Raw genomic sequence first — 17,680 nt, forward strand, 5'->3', positions numbered from 1 at the left:
ATTTAAAAATACGCCTGTTACGGAGAGGATTCCACACCCTAAAAGGACTCGATAGTTTAAAAAAAAAGTACAAAAATTTAATATCGAGAAAATAGAGGTCCAAAATAAGAAATTCTAAAAGTTGAAGTACTAAAATGTAAAAGGGATAAAAGCTTACCAAAATTATATTTAAATCTTCAAATTAAAGTTAATTAAACCCTATTATTATAAAAAATTAGTTTCTTTACAACTATTTATTAATCATAATTAAGATATTAATTGAATAATTAGTTATGTTATGATTAGACGGTTTCAGATGTTTATCGAGCCAGCTCAAATTTTAAATATATTAAACTGACTTTAATGATTATATAAAAATAAATAAATATATTTAAAATTTGAATTTAAATTAAGTAATTATATAATACAAAAAAATTTATAAATACGGTAGTAGGTGAGTGAGGAGATAAATACGAAGGAATTTTTATAATGAATTATTGTCAAAGTGATAAATATTGAGAGGAAAAAAACAAATAATCATAAATTATGGTTATTATATCTGATCTCGAGCCGTGAAGATTTTATTATATTTGATCCACGTATGTATCTTAGTTGGTTTAGTCACGGGGTCGCTCCACTCGTATTTATGAATATGTATGTGTCGATTATGGCTAACCCATATACGTATCTTAGTTGGTTTAGGCACGGGATCACTCCGCTCGTGTTTATGATGGGTCACTATGATGGGCTCAAAGGGTCGTCAACGAAGCTTCAGTAGCAAAGAGTCTTTTATGGCTGACCTATATGTTCCAACGTTGGCTTGACATCAAACTAGCTGGTTGCACACAAACTTGGATACATGACTTTTATGATTCAGGGTATGTGAGATCTCATACCGGTTGGAGAAGGGAATGAAACATTGAGGGGAAGCTCGAGAGGGAAAGTCCAAAGAGGACAATGTCTACTAGCGGTGGGATTTAGCTGTTACAAATGGTATCAGAGTAGGACATCGAGAGGTGTGCTAGCGAGGACGCTGAGCTTCCAAGGAAGGTGGATTGTGAGATCCCACGTCGATTAGAGAGCGGAATGAAACGTTGCTTTAAAAAGCATACGAATCACTCTTACCAAACACAAAAATATTATAATTTATTTGGAGTAGAAAAAATCAAATACTTTTGCTTCAAATTAATTGAACTTATTTTTTAATTAAATAAAAAAAATGTGTAGGATTAATTTATTTTAGTTTTAGCTTATATTATTTAAATACAATAATCTTATGCCTCAAATTTTATATTTATTATTTCTATTAAATATTATTAAATGTTATTTCTACGAGCGACACGGTAACAAATATCGACTTTGACAAGTTATTTATAAGATGATATATTTTATTTTGATATTATTAAATTTATTAAATTAAATTGACTTTAAATTATTTAAATTTGGTTGAAAACTATTAAACATAAAAGAAAAAGGGAACAGGAAAATAAACCCTAATTCCTCTCTCTCGGCTTCGACCTGCTCTTCTGGCAATGTTGTACGGCTGATGGGATGTCGTAACCAACATATCCTACGAACAGTGGTGCGAGGACCAACTCCTCCTTTGTAGTGAATTTCGTAGGTAATTGTAAATTGGACCCGAATAATTCACTCGGGGTAGTTGTTGAACCATACCATATAGTTCCAGGAACAACAAAAACAGCAAAAAAGACAGCACTGTTACTACTTAAAAGGACGGTTTCGATATTTCCCGTACGTAATCCTTTGTATAGAGGTTGGGGCGACCGCCAATACGCCCAGTGTACCTACTGCAATATGACGAGAGACTATTCCCGCCCAGAACAAAAGGATGAAACCCTTCAACACCCCACGAAAGAGTTACAACTTATACCCTTCTGGTTAATCCATAAGAATCGGATACCCATATTCCCAAACGATACATATACTAATCGAGCCACGTAAATTATTTAGTTTTATAGCTATTTATGAAGAAAAAAAGAAAAAAAAAAAACCTCTGTAATTTTTCTCGAACTATCGAGTTAATTACGTAACTCTTTTATACATTTTTACCGACATGCATACAACAGTAACACTTGAAGAAGTCGTAGAAGTCCGATTATTAGAATATACGCTAAAAAATTAATATATTTATTAGTCGTGATTTTATTATAGATAACCTTAATAGAATAATAAAAAGGACCACGCAATAAAAGTAGGTAGAACCAGGTTGTCGTCTAATTATATATATATTTTTTTTTATATTAGTTTTTATTTTTTATTTTAAAAAAAAACATATTAAGCAATTAAGGGATTTGGTAAAATATTTAAATTTAAGAGTTTACTTGTAATATATCTTAATTTAATCACTTTGAAAAATAAAATTAATAAAAAAAATTGATAACTTATTTTTAAGGGAAATAAACGTTTTAAATAAATAAAAAAAAAATCATTTGGTTGCTTATATCACTTTTTTTTTTTAATTTTTTTTTTATTTCCTTACCTACTCCAAGTATTTCTTTTAAAAATAGTTTTTAATTTAGTTTTTAAAAATTATTGAATAAACAATATTAAACACATTTTTTAATTTTTTTTAATTTTTGTATATTTGATTCCGTTACTATTTTTTATTATTTGTTATCCAACTACTCTTAAAAATAATTTTTAACTGGAAAGTAATTTTTCGAAATATATATTGAAATTGAATTGCAAATTTTAATTAAATGTTTGGGTTGAAAATTTTACAGCTCGAACGTGTAGGTTGGATCTAAAAAATGTTCTAACCCAACCGACCGACACGTTATAGTCTCAAATTCGTCTAATCATTGGTAAGCTCGGGTTTAGATTGATTGATGTGGAAGATTTAAACTCTTCTTAATCGACGTTATATACTTAAAACGTTCAGGTCGAGCATGATTTAATATTTAATTAATAAATGGTTTAATAAATAAATATTTTTAATTTTCAATATAAAAATTCGAATTATCCATGCATTGACTTCTTTTTTGGGGAATTTAAGAATTAATGACACGGAAACTAACGAAATTTCTAATTATTTGACTTCAATTATTGGGAATATTTCGATTTGTTCTGAGATTTTTTTTTAATATTTATATTTTTTTAGGAATATAAATTTTTAAGCAAAGTGAATAAAAAAAATGGCCTCATTTTCATCATGAAAACTAAAAAAACACTCTTAAATTAATAAATAATATTTTTTTTTCTAAACCGAACATCGAAACTTTGACCTTTTAATTAAAAATATAATAGTTGCTCGTGTTGATTATTTTTATTGTAAATATTATTATAAATATTAGTTAACATCGTCTTTGTAACGATCTCTCAGTACCCATTGAATATTGTGCCGTGTCTAATTATTTCTACATCGTTTTGCTTCCCATTGTAATACCCCTTGTTTGTTTTGGCCCGTTACATATCTTCGTCACGAGTCTATTAGGGAAATGTTTCATACTCAACGTCCTCTTTAGCACAATGCTCCGTGCCTGACTTTGATACCATTTGTAACAGTCCAAGCTCACTTCTAGCTGATATTGTTCGTTTTGGCGTGTCGTCGTCAGCTTCACGATTTTAAAATGTGTCTATGAGGCATAAGTTTCCAAAATGTTTTATTTTGCTTCTCCAACCGATGTGGGATCTCGCAGTTATGTTCTCGAATCTAATTGCAGTTCAATTATTCGTGTCACACAATATCGGATAAATAAAATTATTATATTTTTTTTAATTCAATAATTTACAAGATACCGAGGATAGTAATTATTTTAAATAACAAGAAATAATATTCTCTTTAAAAAAAGACAACGGTTCAGATTCGATGAAGATCAAATCGCACGGTCGAAACAGAATAATTTCGAAATTAAAAACAAATTCACTCTAACGGTCATTTCCCAGGCGGCAGCTTCCAAGACCACGCGCGTCAAATTTAGCGCTTTCGCGTGTACTACACACACACGACATATATTATTATACAATCTATTATTCTCTCCCACTATCTTACTTAGCCTCCTTTAATGATTTTTTTTAAGAATGACGTGGCACATCATATTTATTCTAAATTATTGTATATAAAGAAAATGCTACATAATATTATTAATAATAATAACAAAATACAATATTTTTATATATATTAAAATATTTTTATTTTATTTGGTATAAAATATTATAATTGATTTAAATGGCCAAAAAATATATATATATATTTTACCAAGCAATTGGTAAAATTTTGGTATAAAAGAATTTAAAAAACTATGAAATAATTTTTAATGTTTAAATTATTTTAAATAATTATATTAATATTAAGAATCTAGTGTCCTAGCTGACACTCGTTCCTTTCTTTAAGAGATGTGGGACCCCACCAAATCCACCACCTTCAGTGTCTAGTTCTGATACTATTTATAACGATTCAGATCCGCCGCTAGCAGATATTGTTCTCTTTAGACTTTTCCTCAAGGCTTTCAAACGCGTCTGTGGAATGGAAGGTTTTTACCCCCTTAGAAATTGTTCTCCTACCCAACCAATATTTATTATTTTATTTGAGTTATATTATTATTATTTTATTTCTACAATATTTATTTAGTACAATCATATATTATATTTTATATATTTAAAAACACTTATTCTAGAAAATTGACAATAAATAGAAACTAATAAATAGAAAATCAATAAATAAATAAATAAATAATATACCGCATTTATCACACGTATCTTTTTAAATTGACGAATCATAAAATAAAAATAATACAATAAATATAAAATAACTCGTACTGAATACCAATATATTTTAATTATTGTCAATAAAAAAAAATTGATTAAAACGAAATATTTATAAAAGATGTAACGTAGTAATCAATTGATTGAACTCGTGTTCGTGTAACTATTTAAAAATAATTTATGACTTTTGAGAAACTCCTATGTTATTTAGACTAAGATGTATGAACTAAAATTCCAATAATACCACCTACAAAATCTTATATTATATTTGATTATGAGATATTGCTAATAAATTATTTGTGTTTGTAAATAGCTTACAATAATGACAATATTACTAGCAGATATTGTTTGCTTTGGCCCGTTACGTATTGCTGTTAATCTCACGGTTTTAAAACGTGTCTATTAGGGAGCGATTTTCACACACTTATAAGGAATGCTTCGTTTTCTTCTTCAATCGATGTGGGATCTCACAATCCACACCCCTCGGGGCCGCAATTCCCTTGCATGCATCCTGCACAGTGATTGGCTCTAATATCATTTGTAACAACCCAAACCCACCGCTAACAGATATTATCCGCTTTGACCCGTTATGTATCGCTCATGGTTTTAAAACCTGTTTAGTAGGGATAGATTTCCACACTCTTATAAGGAATATTTCATTCCCCACTCCAACCGAGGTAAGATCTCACAACCCACCACCTAGAGACCAGTGTTCTCGCTAGCACACCGCCCGGTGTTTGCTATGATACTATTTGTAACAGCTCAAACCCACCGCTAGTAGATATTGTCCGCTTTGACCCGTTATGTATCGTTATTAGCCTCACAGTTTTAAAACGCGTCTACTCTACTAGGGAGAGATTTCCGCACCCTTATAAGAAATATTTCGTTCCCCCTCCAACCAATGTGGAATCTCACAATCCACCTCCTTGGGGGCCAGCGTTCTCGTTAGCACACCTCCTGGTGTTTGCTATGATACTATTTGTAACAGCTCAAACCCACCGCTAGTAAATATTATCCGTTTTGACCCGTTACGTATCATCGTCAGCCTCACGGTTTTAAAACGCGTCTACTAGGAAGAGGTTTCCACACCCTTACAAGAAATATTTCGTTTCCCTCTCGAGCCGATGTGAGATCTCACACATAACATCATAAGAAAGTGAACGACAATAAACAATATGTGTCGTATTAATCAAATCGGTCGTATTCATACCTACGTATGGGAAATTGAAAATAAATAAATAAATAATTGAACAAATTTTGAAAATGAAAAATATATATATAATCCAATGAATCTAACTAATTAATATGAACATGTGTTACAAATGGGACATTAATTAAAGTAATTTAAATTTTGATTTAATAAAAAACTTTGTTTTTTCCTTTCTTTTGTTTATTTTTTTTTTATAAATAATTCGAGGTTACTATACGAATGATAGAGCGTGTGGACCTAACAATAATTCGAGGTTACTTTACGTTGTTTAAACGAGCAATAAACATTTAATTTTAATCTCGAGTCTTTACCGGATATGAACAACGAGTTTCCCGTACATCTCGAGGCGCCTATAAATAAAAATACTCTGAAGGCATCGGGGTCAAGGTATGATTAACCGAAGAAAACCCTGGCTAATCAACGTGGTCTGTTTGACGAACGTCAGCGACGGAGACATTGTAAATTGGTCCGCGAGCATCGCAATCAGTCTTCCGTCCTACTACAGGTACTGCGACAACCTTTACCAAGTTTGAATGATTGTCGACCACCAGATCTGCTGTGAGATAAATCATATTCTCGTAATCCAATGAATTATCATCATTTTGTTAGGGAGAAGATATGACCTTACTCGTTCGGTTTTGGCTCATTCTTTTGATTGTCATGTTTGTGTTAGACCTCGGCTTCTATTTTTATTAGTTTAAGCACAAACTCGGTGAAACTCTGGTCAATAGATTCACTCTTACCACCCTTCGGGATTGGCTTCCTTTAAGGGTTTTTCACTCCAAAAAAAAAAAAGTAATTTGATTCTTCCGTTCATTAGTGTACACCCGAGATATTTAAAGGTCTCGGGATCATGTTATAAAAGTAAATCAGAAAACATGATCATAAATTTCTTTGCAATTTAACGTCATAAGAGACCAACAATATATTTGTTTGTGGCGTCTCTTGCCCAGGATCCGAACAAAGATTTAGAATCTCGATTTGATACCGGATGGTCCCGACATTCTCTTGCATCCCTAAATTATGACCACGTTACTTTGAATACTGTCCATATTTCAAGCTAAATACCTATAACCTTGGAGTTCTTAGGATTGAGCCGCTGAAAAGAAAGGTACACCTTATTCGTATCGGTGATAACTATCATTTCTTAGCTATTATATCAAGGATCACGGGCGCCATTAATGGAGGTTTAAGAAAGATCTCGTAATTAATCATTAATTTATAATAACTTGTTCATAATATTCAAATTTTCATATTTCAATTTGGTTTTAAAGAATTAATCAAGTGGGTATGTTATATATATATATATATATATATATATATATATATATATATATATATATATATATATATATATATATATATACCTAAATTCTAGAGAATCATTTGTGTACACATTAATTGATACGAGATTCCTATTGATATCATGACTAATCGAACAATATTTTAGTCAACGATTTTTTTCTTAACAAATAATGCACGTTTGTAAGTCTTTTTTTTAGTTTAAAAAATGTGTGGGTAAAAATCCGAACATCGGGACACGGAAGACGTATGTATAATGCGTACGGTTCAAAATCAATTCAGATTTAAATTTGTATTATTGTGCGTTTTATAAATCAATATGTGAGATCTTACATCGGTTGGAGAGAGAACGAAACATTCTTTATCAGGATATGAAAACCTCTTCATAATAGACGCGGTTTAAAATAATGAGGCTGACGACGATATGTAACGGGTCAAAACAGATAATATCTGCAAGGGGTGGACTTGACCTTAAGTTGTTACGTATAATTTTTTATATATATTTGAGGTGTTCGTGGGTTGAATTGGGTCCGGAGTGGATTATTTTTTAAATGCAGTTAAATAAATATATATATTGCTAAATAATAAATAAAAAAATTATAAAATTAAATAAATATATGTATATATAATTGTATAGTATATTTTGAAATTAATGTAAGGTTGCCATAAATCAATCAAATTTTAATATTTAAAATTTGATAGATTTCAAACTAATGCATCACTTAAAAAGAAGACATTGGTTTAAATATTGTGTTAATTGCTAATTAGTCAAACTAATTATAGTCAAATTTAATTTCGTTACGTATCATCGTTAACCTCACGATTTTAAAACGCGTATGTTAAGGAGACGTTTTTACGCAGTCCATCCTCCCAGGGGCTAGCGTCTTTGATGACACACCGTTGCGTGTCTGACTCTGTTACCATTTATAACAATTCAAGTTCACTGCTAAGAAATTTTGTCTGTTTCGGCCCGTTACGTATCCCCATCAACCCTAGTTCCCTACTCCAACAATTCACTCTCTTTTGAGGCCACTATTAGCAGATATTGTCCGCTTTGGCCCTTAACGTATGACCATCAACCCACTTACCTCTAACAAATATAAAATATTAAAAATTAAAAAATATAAAATATTAAAAATTAATAAAGTAATCTTAATTAAAATCATTAATCCATAATTATTATATCATTTAATTAATATGATTTCTTCAAGATTTGGTTAATCATAATTAATTAAATTACTCATCCCCTCACGTGGTTTGTCTTTTTCTTTTTATCTTTCCAATAAAAATAAAAATAAAAATAATTATTTTCTATTATTTTGAAATTGATCGGGTCGTTGAGCTCAAAAAAATAAGACCGAGAGTAAAATTCGAGCTTTAACGACAACAAAATGAGGTTCGACAGGATCAATGATCAACTAAGATTAATTTTTTTAAAAAAAATTCATTAAACGTGTCATAAAAACCATCTTCTCTCTTCAAATTCATTTTTTTCATTCAACCCGACCCTCGCATGACAATCATCAATTTATGCTGACCGCACAGCCTCGCGTCTCATAGCTACAGTCATTCATCGTTGGATTGTTGTTTGGTCACATTCGTGTGTTCTACATTGTTGACGTCTCGAGCTATTTCTAGATTCTCTTTGATTTTTTTTTTTTTAGCGTTTAACGGAAATGAGACGTCCTAAGGTACCAATCTTGACTAATTAAATTATGTTTTATTAATAATGCTTTAAACCATATCAATTAATAAATGATTTGAACGTACCTAAATAATCAACTTATTTTAAGAGTCATTTAAAATGAATATAATAACATAAGGTGAGATGGTCCTCAATGTAATATATATATATTATTAATTTAAATTATTGTTTGCTTTCTTTTAATAATATATGGGCGGTCCAAAATTACATATTTTATGTCGGTTGAACAATACGAGATTTATTCATAAATTTTAGTGTCTAATAGATATTTAAATTTTAAAAAATATCTTAAATAGATATTTAAAATTTTAATTTTGTATCTAATAAAATTCGGACTTAAAAATTTATTAGACATTTTAAACGTTTAAAGAGACACAAAACTGAAAATTAATTTATGTCTAGTTTAGTAATTTCTCATCATTTCTGAAAAAAGAATCCCATTTTTTTTAAGAAAATATTTGAATTTTCATCAAAATTTTAAAAACAAAAATAAATAAACTTATTATTATTATTATTTTATAACAAAAATAATATTTTAAAATAAAATGGTTATGAGAATTTTTAAAGTTAATTAAAATTTAAAAGGAAAGAATAATTTGTAAGATGGCCCAAATATTAGCTATTTGTCTTAATAAGAAAGTAAAATAATAAGACAAAATATACAACTAATTAATATATCTTTATAATATTTATGGGTAACAATTAAAGGTTATTTTAATAGATGATTAAAAGCTCGAGGACATTATTAAATACAGATATATCTTAACTAATTATTCATGATGTAATTTAAATTAATAATTTTAGGTTCGAGTAACCATTTTATTTTTTTATGCTTAAAAAATTATATATTTATACCTAATTTTTATTTTTTTTACGAAATAATGCGATGGATTTTAGAGGAATAAGAATAATAGTTTTAGAGAGAAAAAATTTTAATATAACAAATTTAGAGACTTAAACAAATAATTTAGAGAAAAAAAAAACTAAATTAATAAATATTTTTTAATTATGTAAACTTAAAAAAAATATATAAAAAAATACCAGTAGTTTTAGTTTCAAATGAAAACGATTAATATTTATTTTTAAAAAATGTTTAAAAAATAATTAGAAAGGTTTCGCTTTTCAAAAATTTCATTAATATCCTTGAACTTTTATTAAAAAATTAAAATACATTTAATTTCTTTTTGAAAATTCAAAAATAATTTTATAGTATTAAAAAAATACTAATAATAATATTAAAAAAAAAATCGAGATGTGGTAGATGGTTTCCATCCAAATATTTATAAAAGGTAAGAAGGTCGGTGTTACTTTTGAAATTTGTAGGTATTTTTTTAATATAAAATTAAAATTAATAAAAAAAATTTAAGTTCAAGAGTATTTTTGAGAGAAAATTCAAAATTTATGGATATTTTTATTAATTTAGCGGTAAAAAAAATATAAATTTTTGTTAGCTAAAACAGAACAAAAAAGAAAACCCTTTTTTCATGATCTTGAGCAAGCAGTCGAGCTTTTTACTCGGGACAACGACGATACCTACCGAGTAAGCATTGACTAACTTTGTACAAACCTGCAGTAGAGACAAGCACCCGCTAAGTATTCCGCTTAAATAATAATAATAGAAATAGTCAAAATTTGAAACATTCAAACATTTGGTTGAAATATAATAATAAAACCCTGGATTCAATTAACCATTTGTTTTTTAAGAAAAAATAAAGCAAACGACTTTCTTTTCAAGTAATAAATAAAATAAAATAAAATAAAAATAAAGCAAACGACCGTTGAATCGCCGGTCAAACACTTCCGTTTGGATGCAGTGCACCGGCGGCGACGGGATCCCTTCAAATTCCTCATTAATTTTTGCAATTTTTTATGGTCAATATTAATTTTTTAATTTAGATCCAATAATAATAAATAAATAAACTTTAATTACATTTTTATTTTAAGTTTTATTTTATTAATAACCGTAAACTTTTTAAAATTTAAAAATTTCCTTGATTTTTCAAAAATGTTAATTAGACCCATGATTTAATAAATTAAATAACAAAATTGCCATGCAAATAATCCAAGTCAACATTTTTAACGTTTTTCATTTAAATTTTGTATTTTTAAAAAAATTTAAACAATATTTTTAATTTTTTCATTTAAATATTTGATTTAATAATTCATCTTTTCAAACTTTATATTCAATTATTAATTTACCTACTTTTTATTTTTTTTAATATATACTTTTTANAAGGATAATTACATGGTATAAAAAATAGAAAAGGAAGGGTTTGTTTATCTCTGGATTATCTTTATCTGCCCTCTAATTATATGGATATATAATTATATCATATATCTAGATATATCCGAATTTTGGTTAGTATAATTCAATTAATTTAAAACTCGAAAATTTATTATTTTATCTCACATATTATTAATAATAATATAAAAGAAATTAATTAAAAATTGTATGTAAATTTTTTGTTTCTATTTTTTTTCTTAATTTTTTAAAAATATTAATTGAAATATCAATTTATCATTTTTTTTCCTCATAATAAATTTATAAAATTTTATTTTTTATTTATAAAAAATTAGCAAAAAAAAAATACAAAAAGTAGTTAGCAATTGCATTTGGCTATGTAATAAATAATTAGTTGATTTTTTTCCTCATAAAAACCAAGAAACTAGAATTATAAAATAAAAAAATAGATTAAAAAAACAAAATAATTACTAAATAATTACATTTTATTCTATTGCCTTTATGAAAGGAAATAGATAATAAATAAATAAATAAATAAAACACGAGATGAAAATGAGTCTATATGACTTGGTCTTAATTTAACAATAATTAAGATATTTATACGACTTAAAATCTACATAATTTTATTTTAATATAAAGTCCGAATATTAAAGGTTTAATAAGTTATTTTTTTTAAAATATTTAGATGGTTGATTTAAATATTTAAATCACGTGCTATTATAATAAAATTTATTTATTTTATTGTAGATTCTCTTTATTTTATTTATTATTTTTATTTTTTACGACTGTGTTTTGATGCAAATCTTATTCGTTAAGGCTAAAACCCCGACTAGAGAATAAATAAATAAATGTTTTTTATTTTTGTTATTCCTAAGACTTTGAATTTTTATTTATTAGATATAAATTCGAATTTTTATGTAATAAAATCCTAATTTTTTTTGTCACAATTGTACTTTGATGGCAGCGGATTTGCGATTGTGCGACACTCACTCCTCACCAACAAGTGAGTTAAGCCTATTCGTTCTCGCATCGCCTACGGGCAAGCGACGTATGCTCAAGTCTCTGACCCCGGTTCAAGAAGAACTATTTAAAAAATTGATATAGAACTATTTAAAAAATTGATATCGTGGGCTTCTACCCAATCCTGATATCGAGCTATTTAAAAAATTGATATCATTATAGCTATTAATGTGAAATCCAACATTAGTTGAAGAGGAGGACGAAACATTTTTTATAAGGGTGTGGAAACCTCTCTATAGCAAACGTGTTTTAAAAATTTTGAGGGGACGCCTGAAAGGAAAAACCCAAATATAGGATAATATCTACCAACGGTGGACTTGAGTCGTTACAAATGGTATCAGAGGTAGACATCGAACGATGTGCGAGGTGGTTGAACCCTTAAGGGGGATGGACATGAGGCGGTGTGTCAGCAAGGACGTTGGGTCTAAAAGGGGTGGAATAGAGGGGTCCCACATCTATTGGAGAAGAGAGCGATGTGTTAGCGAGGAGGTTGAGCCCTGAAGGGGGGTAGACACAAGGCAGTGTATCAGTAAGGACGTTGGGCCTTATACAGGGTGGATTAGAGGGGTCCCACATCTATTGGAGAAGAGAGCGATGTGGCAGCGAGAAGGTTGAACCATGAAGGGGGTGGACATGAGGGGGTGTGTCCGGGCCGGAAAGGGGGTGGATTGGTGGATTGGGAGCATTTTTTTGATGCGGCTTCTTTTGTGGGCTCCTACTTGCTCTGCTCTGAGTTCTTGTTTTTTTTGTGTAGCCCAAATTTTCTGTTTCACTTCAAATGGGCTTTTGATCTCCAATTTCATCATCAAATTTAATGAATTCCTCCTGAAATTTATGAGTTGTGAGTTGTGGGTACTGAGCCAAGTGCCGATTGAACCATGAATTTCAAATCTCTTAATCATCTTCTCCTCTCCATTACAACCCTTTTCTTGTTTCTCTCAATTTCTGCAGCCGAAGAAGATCCATTATCTTCCTCTTCAATCGTATCAAGATTCCAACGATACCTTCAGATCAACACCGTTCAGCCCAATCCCCAATACTATGAAGCAGCCGATTTCATCATTTCTCAAGCCAAATCGCTCTCCCTTGAATACCACACCGTCGAATTCGTCGTGGGCAAGCCTCTCGTCCTCCTCAAATGGCCTGGTTCGAACCCTAATCTTCCTTCGATCCTTCTCAATTCGCATACCGATGTTGTTCCATTCGAGCATCACAAATGGACGCACCCTCCTCTTGGAGCTCATATCGATTCCCATGGAAATATCTATGCCAGAGGGTCTCAGGATATGAAGTGCGTGGGGATGCAATACCTCGAGGCTATTCGGCGTTTGAAGGCTTCTGGGTTTGAGCCTGTGCGGTCTGTTTACTTATCTTTTGTTCCAGATGAAGAAATTGGTGGCCATGGTGGTGCTGAGAAGTTCGCTGAATCTGATGAGTTCAAGAAGTTGAACGTCGCCATTGTTCTTGATGAAGGTACTGAGTGAACCACTTTTGCTGATTTTTTTATTGAATTTATCCTTGTTCTTCAAATGTTTAGACTAATGGAGTTCATAAATCATTAGGATTGCCTTCTCCGGGTGAGAATTATAGGGCGTTTTATGGGGAGAGAAGCCCTTGGTGGTTGGTGATCAAGGCAGTGGGAGCGCCTGGCCATGGAGCTAAGCTTTATGATAATGCTGCGTTGGAGAATCTGTTCAAAAGTATTGAGAGTGTGAGAAGGTTCAGAGCTTCTCAGTTTGATTTGTTGAAGGCTGGTTTGAAGGCTGAAGGAGAGGTGGTCTCTGTCAACATGGTGTCCTTAAAAGCTGGGACTCCATCTCCTACTGTGAGTTTATCTTTGAAACTTGTTTGTTCTTGAATGCTTGAAGTTAGGTGTAATTCCTTTGATCAATTGATCCAAACTGGTATACTTTCTATAGTGAAATGAAATTAGAAAGGGTGTCTGTGAGATCCCACGTCGGTTGGAGAGGAGAACGAAACATTCTTTATAAGGGTGTGGAAACCTCTACTTAGCAAACGCGGTTTAAAAACTTTGAGGGGAAGCTCGAAAGGGAAAGCTCAAAGATGACAATATCTACTAGCGGTGGGCTTGGACTGTTACAAATGGTATCAAAGCCAAACACTAGGTGATGTGCCAGTGAGGCGGCTAAACCCCGAAGGGGGTGAACACGAGGCGGTGTGCCAGCAAGGATGCTAGGCCCCAAAGGGGGGTGGATTAAGGGGTCCCACTTTGATTGGAGAAGGGAATGAGAGTCAGCGAGGACGCTGGCCTCGAAGGGGGATGGAATATGAGATCCCACATCGGTTGAGGCGGAGAACGAAGCATTCGTTATAAGGGTGTGGAAACCTCTCCCTAGCATATACGTTTTAAAAACCTTGAAGGGAAAGTCCAAAGAGGACTATCTGCTAGCGGTGGACTTGGGCTATTATAGTGTCTTTACCTTTTCACTCTTGGTGAAACCAACCAAGATGTATGTCGTCCGACCCGACCTCAGACTCTTTCTTCGTGACCTATTTGATCCTCTAGCCGCTGTTATTTAGGTGGTATCCCGAGATCGAATTCCTCCCGGGAACACACGAAAGAAAGATATGAAGTGGGTATTTGTTTGATTTCCATATGGAACTTCAAAAACTATGGTTTAAACAGTTGAGATAGCAGAAAATTGGGTTATGATATCAATCAAGAACGTGTGAGTTGAATTCTTGATGAAAACTACTCTTTTTGTTGAAATTCTGTGTCATATAGTACAATGAAGATGATTAGCTCTGTTGCTAATATAACTTGATGGCTACTCTGTTATCTACCAGGGCTTTGTTATGAATCTGCAACCATCGGAAGCCGAGGCTGGTTTCGACGTTCGCCTCCCACCGACTGCAGATCCAGAGTCTCTCGAGAGACGAATTGCAGAGGAATGGGCACCAGTTTCTCGTAACATGACATTTGAGGTATCAATCTTTTGAGTCTTTAGAAGCATGGGATACATTCGCAACGTGTGATTTTCTAAAAGATTCAAGACATAAATAACGAGATGAACAAATGCTCTCGAGTATATCTAAATTAGTTTGTCTATGATTGAAATGATGAAATATGCTACAAGTTGAAACCAGAGTAGAACGTGTCGAACGAGTGTCGTAGTGATAAATGTCTAATAGATGGCATATACAGTCATGTTACTCGAACTAAAGTGCCCATGCTTACAGTTTCGAGCCCGGATACTGATATAATAACTCATAAAGACTTTACGGATTGTTGAATTCCAGAATTCGATCTCTTTTATGATGTAAGTTCTTCCTCTCGTATCTTTCCCGGTGCTTGATTGTTTCAGTTTAAGCAAAAGGAGTCTATTTACGACAAGTTCGGGAAACCAGCTCTCACCGCTATCGACAGTTCAAACCCGTGGTGGAATCTTCTTGAAGAAGCTGTGAGAAATGCTAATGGGAAACTTGGAAACCCAGAAATCTTTCCCGCTTCAACCGATGCCCGGTACTTTCGAAATCAAGGTCTCCCTGCGATCGGCTTCTCTCCAATGGCAAACACTCCTAGTCTTCTTCATGACCATAATGAGGTGAGAATTCTTATCTATTTCTCAAAGATGGGTGAATCTGGCTGTCTGATTTAGTGCTACATTCCTGTGTTCTTCTGTTTATGTTAGATATAGCACAAAATTTGTCCATAGTTTGCATCGGCTAACCCTTCAACCGAGGTCGAAAACTCGAAATCTCGAGACCATATTCATTTTGAACATTTGTGTGAGATCCCACGTCGGTTGGAGAGGGAAACGAAACATTCCTTTTAAGGGTGTGGAAACCTCTCTCTAATAGACACATTTTAAAACCTTGAAGGGAAGTCCAGAAGGGAAAACCCAAAAAGGACAATATTTGTTAGTGGTGGGATTCGGTTGTTACAAATAGTATTAGAGCCAGACACCGGGCGGTGTGCCAACGAGGACGTTGGGCTCCCAAAAGGAGTAGATTGTGAGGTCCCACATTGATTGGAGAGGGAAACGAAACATTCCTTATAAGAGTACAGAAACCTCTCTCTCGTTTTAAAACCTTGAGGGGAAGTCTAAAATCGAAAGCTTGAGGACAGATAGCGGTGAGCTTGAGTTGTTATAATTGGCCTAGTATTAAACTGATAATGAGTAGTTAAGAACTCGAGAAGCAATCATAATTGCTTTACATGCTACATTACGATCTCCACCTAAACCGCTCTCTCTGTTAGTCCACCTCCATTCTGTACCAAGATGGCTGTTCTTCTAGCTGACATCAACTGCATTGTCATCTAAACAATATGTTCATCTGTTTCAGTTTCTGAACCAAGCTGAGTATTTGAAAGGCATCGAGGTGTACGAGTCAATAATCAAGTCTTATGCTTCTTACGTCGGTCGCGACAACTTCAAAGATGAGTTATAAGAAAGCAGCAAAACAGTGTCTGTCAATCCATCGAGCATTCATCATCGACATTGTTCGGATTTGCTGTGTGTCGATCTGTAAGGAAAGGGATCCATTTCTGTTCCATAAATAAGGTCCATTCATGTAGTTTCAAGAATCAGAATTTGTGCTTTACTTCAATTATGAACGGTAACTTTTGTTAAGATCTTTGATTTTTTTTTTTTTTTTATAATTTCATTAGGTGGAAAAGAAGTTCTTTAAGAATTGGATTCTGATGGGGTGGTGGTCATTAAAAACTGAATATCTAGCCATGTTCATGGGTTCGGTTGGGTCGGATGAGAACATTTTTTACACTAAACCCAATTATTCCGATAGTAAAAATTTTCAATTTTTTTTTATTTTTTTATTTATTTTTTATTTTTTATTTTTTATTGTTCCTCAAGGAGCCGTATGAGGTGAAAATCTCATGTACGGTTCTGTAATAAGAACAGTGATGTTATTACCAACTATGATTATCTAACAGTTCGAGTACAGTTGTTGAGGCTCAATCAAAGTATGGTTTTTGGGGGTGGAATTTGTGGCGTCAACCTATAGGGTTTGTTATTTTTCTAATTTCTTCCTTAGCAGAATGCAAGAGATTACCTTTTGATTTATCAGAAGCGGAAGAAGAATTAGTAGCGGGTTATCAAACCAATCGCACTTTTGATGGCAGTGGACTTGCGATTGTGCAGCACTCACTTTCCAATGACAAGTGAGCTAAGCCAATTTGTTCTTGCGTCGCCTATGGCCAAGTGATGTATGCTCGAGCCTAGCCAATTTGTTCTTACGTCGCCTACGACCAAGCGACGTATGCTTGAGCCTTTGGTCTCGATTTTAAGATAATGTTTTAGAAAACGAAGGCAGAGAGATTTTCGAAAGAGACGTTATATAAGCAAGCAAGAGAACACTTGGGTAGAAAAGTAATTTGTTCAAATTTTTGTTTTTAATAAAAATAATATGTTAATTAGTAAAACAATTATTTACTTATTTTCAAATAATTAAAATTATCTAAGATAAACAATAAAAAAAAAAAAAAAAAAAAAAAAAAAAAAGTTTTAACTCAAGT

General features: G+C 31.9%; 1 protein-coding gene across 1 annotated transcript; it reads left to right on the plus strand.

The window, feature by feature from the left end:
- The first annotated feature begins 13,005 nt into the window (after positions 1-13,005).
- LOC111794899 (aminoacylase-1) lies at positions 13,006-16,778 on the plus strand. Its single transcript, XM_023677088.1, has 5 exons — positions 13,006-13,656; positions 13,746-14,008; positions 14,992-15,129; positions 15,510-15,749; positions 16,492-16,778. Exons 1-5 carry the CDS (start codon positions 13,062-13,064, stop codon positions 16,594-16,596), a joined length of 1,341 nt encoding a protein of 446 aa, XP_023532856.1. The 5' UTR covers positions 13,006-13,061; the 3' UTR covers positions 16,597-16,778.
- Positions 16,779-17,680: the final 902 nt, after the last annotated feature.

Source organism: Cucurbita pepo, chromosome LG05 (assembly GCF_002806865.2).
Source record: "Cucurbita pepo subsp. pepo cultivar mu-cu-16 chromosome LG05, ASM280686v2, whole genome shotgun sequence".
Taxonomy (NCBI): domain Eukaryota; kingdom Viridiplantae; phylum Streptophyta; class Magnoliopsida; order Cucurbitales; family Cucurbitaceae; genus Cucurbita; species Cucurbita pepo.

Bases quoted from the DNA above. Each gene is read 5' to 3' on its own strand.
- LOC111794899 (XM_023677088.1), top strand. From the start codon at position 13,062: ATGAATTTCAAATCTCTTAATCATCTTCTCCTCTCCATTACAACCCTT. The intron at 13,657-13,745 runs GTACTGAGTGAA...ATAAATCATTAG, and splicing joins CGCCATTGTTCTTGATGAAG to GATTGCCTTCTCCGGGTGAG. The intron at 15,750-16,491 runs GTGAGAATTCTT...CATCTGTTTCAG, and splicing joins TTCTTCATGACCATAATGAG to TTTCTGAACCAAGCTGAGTA.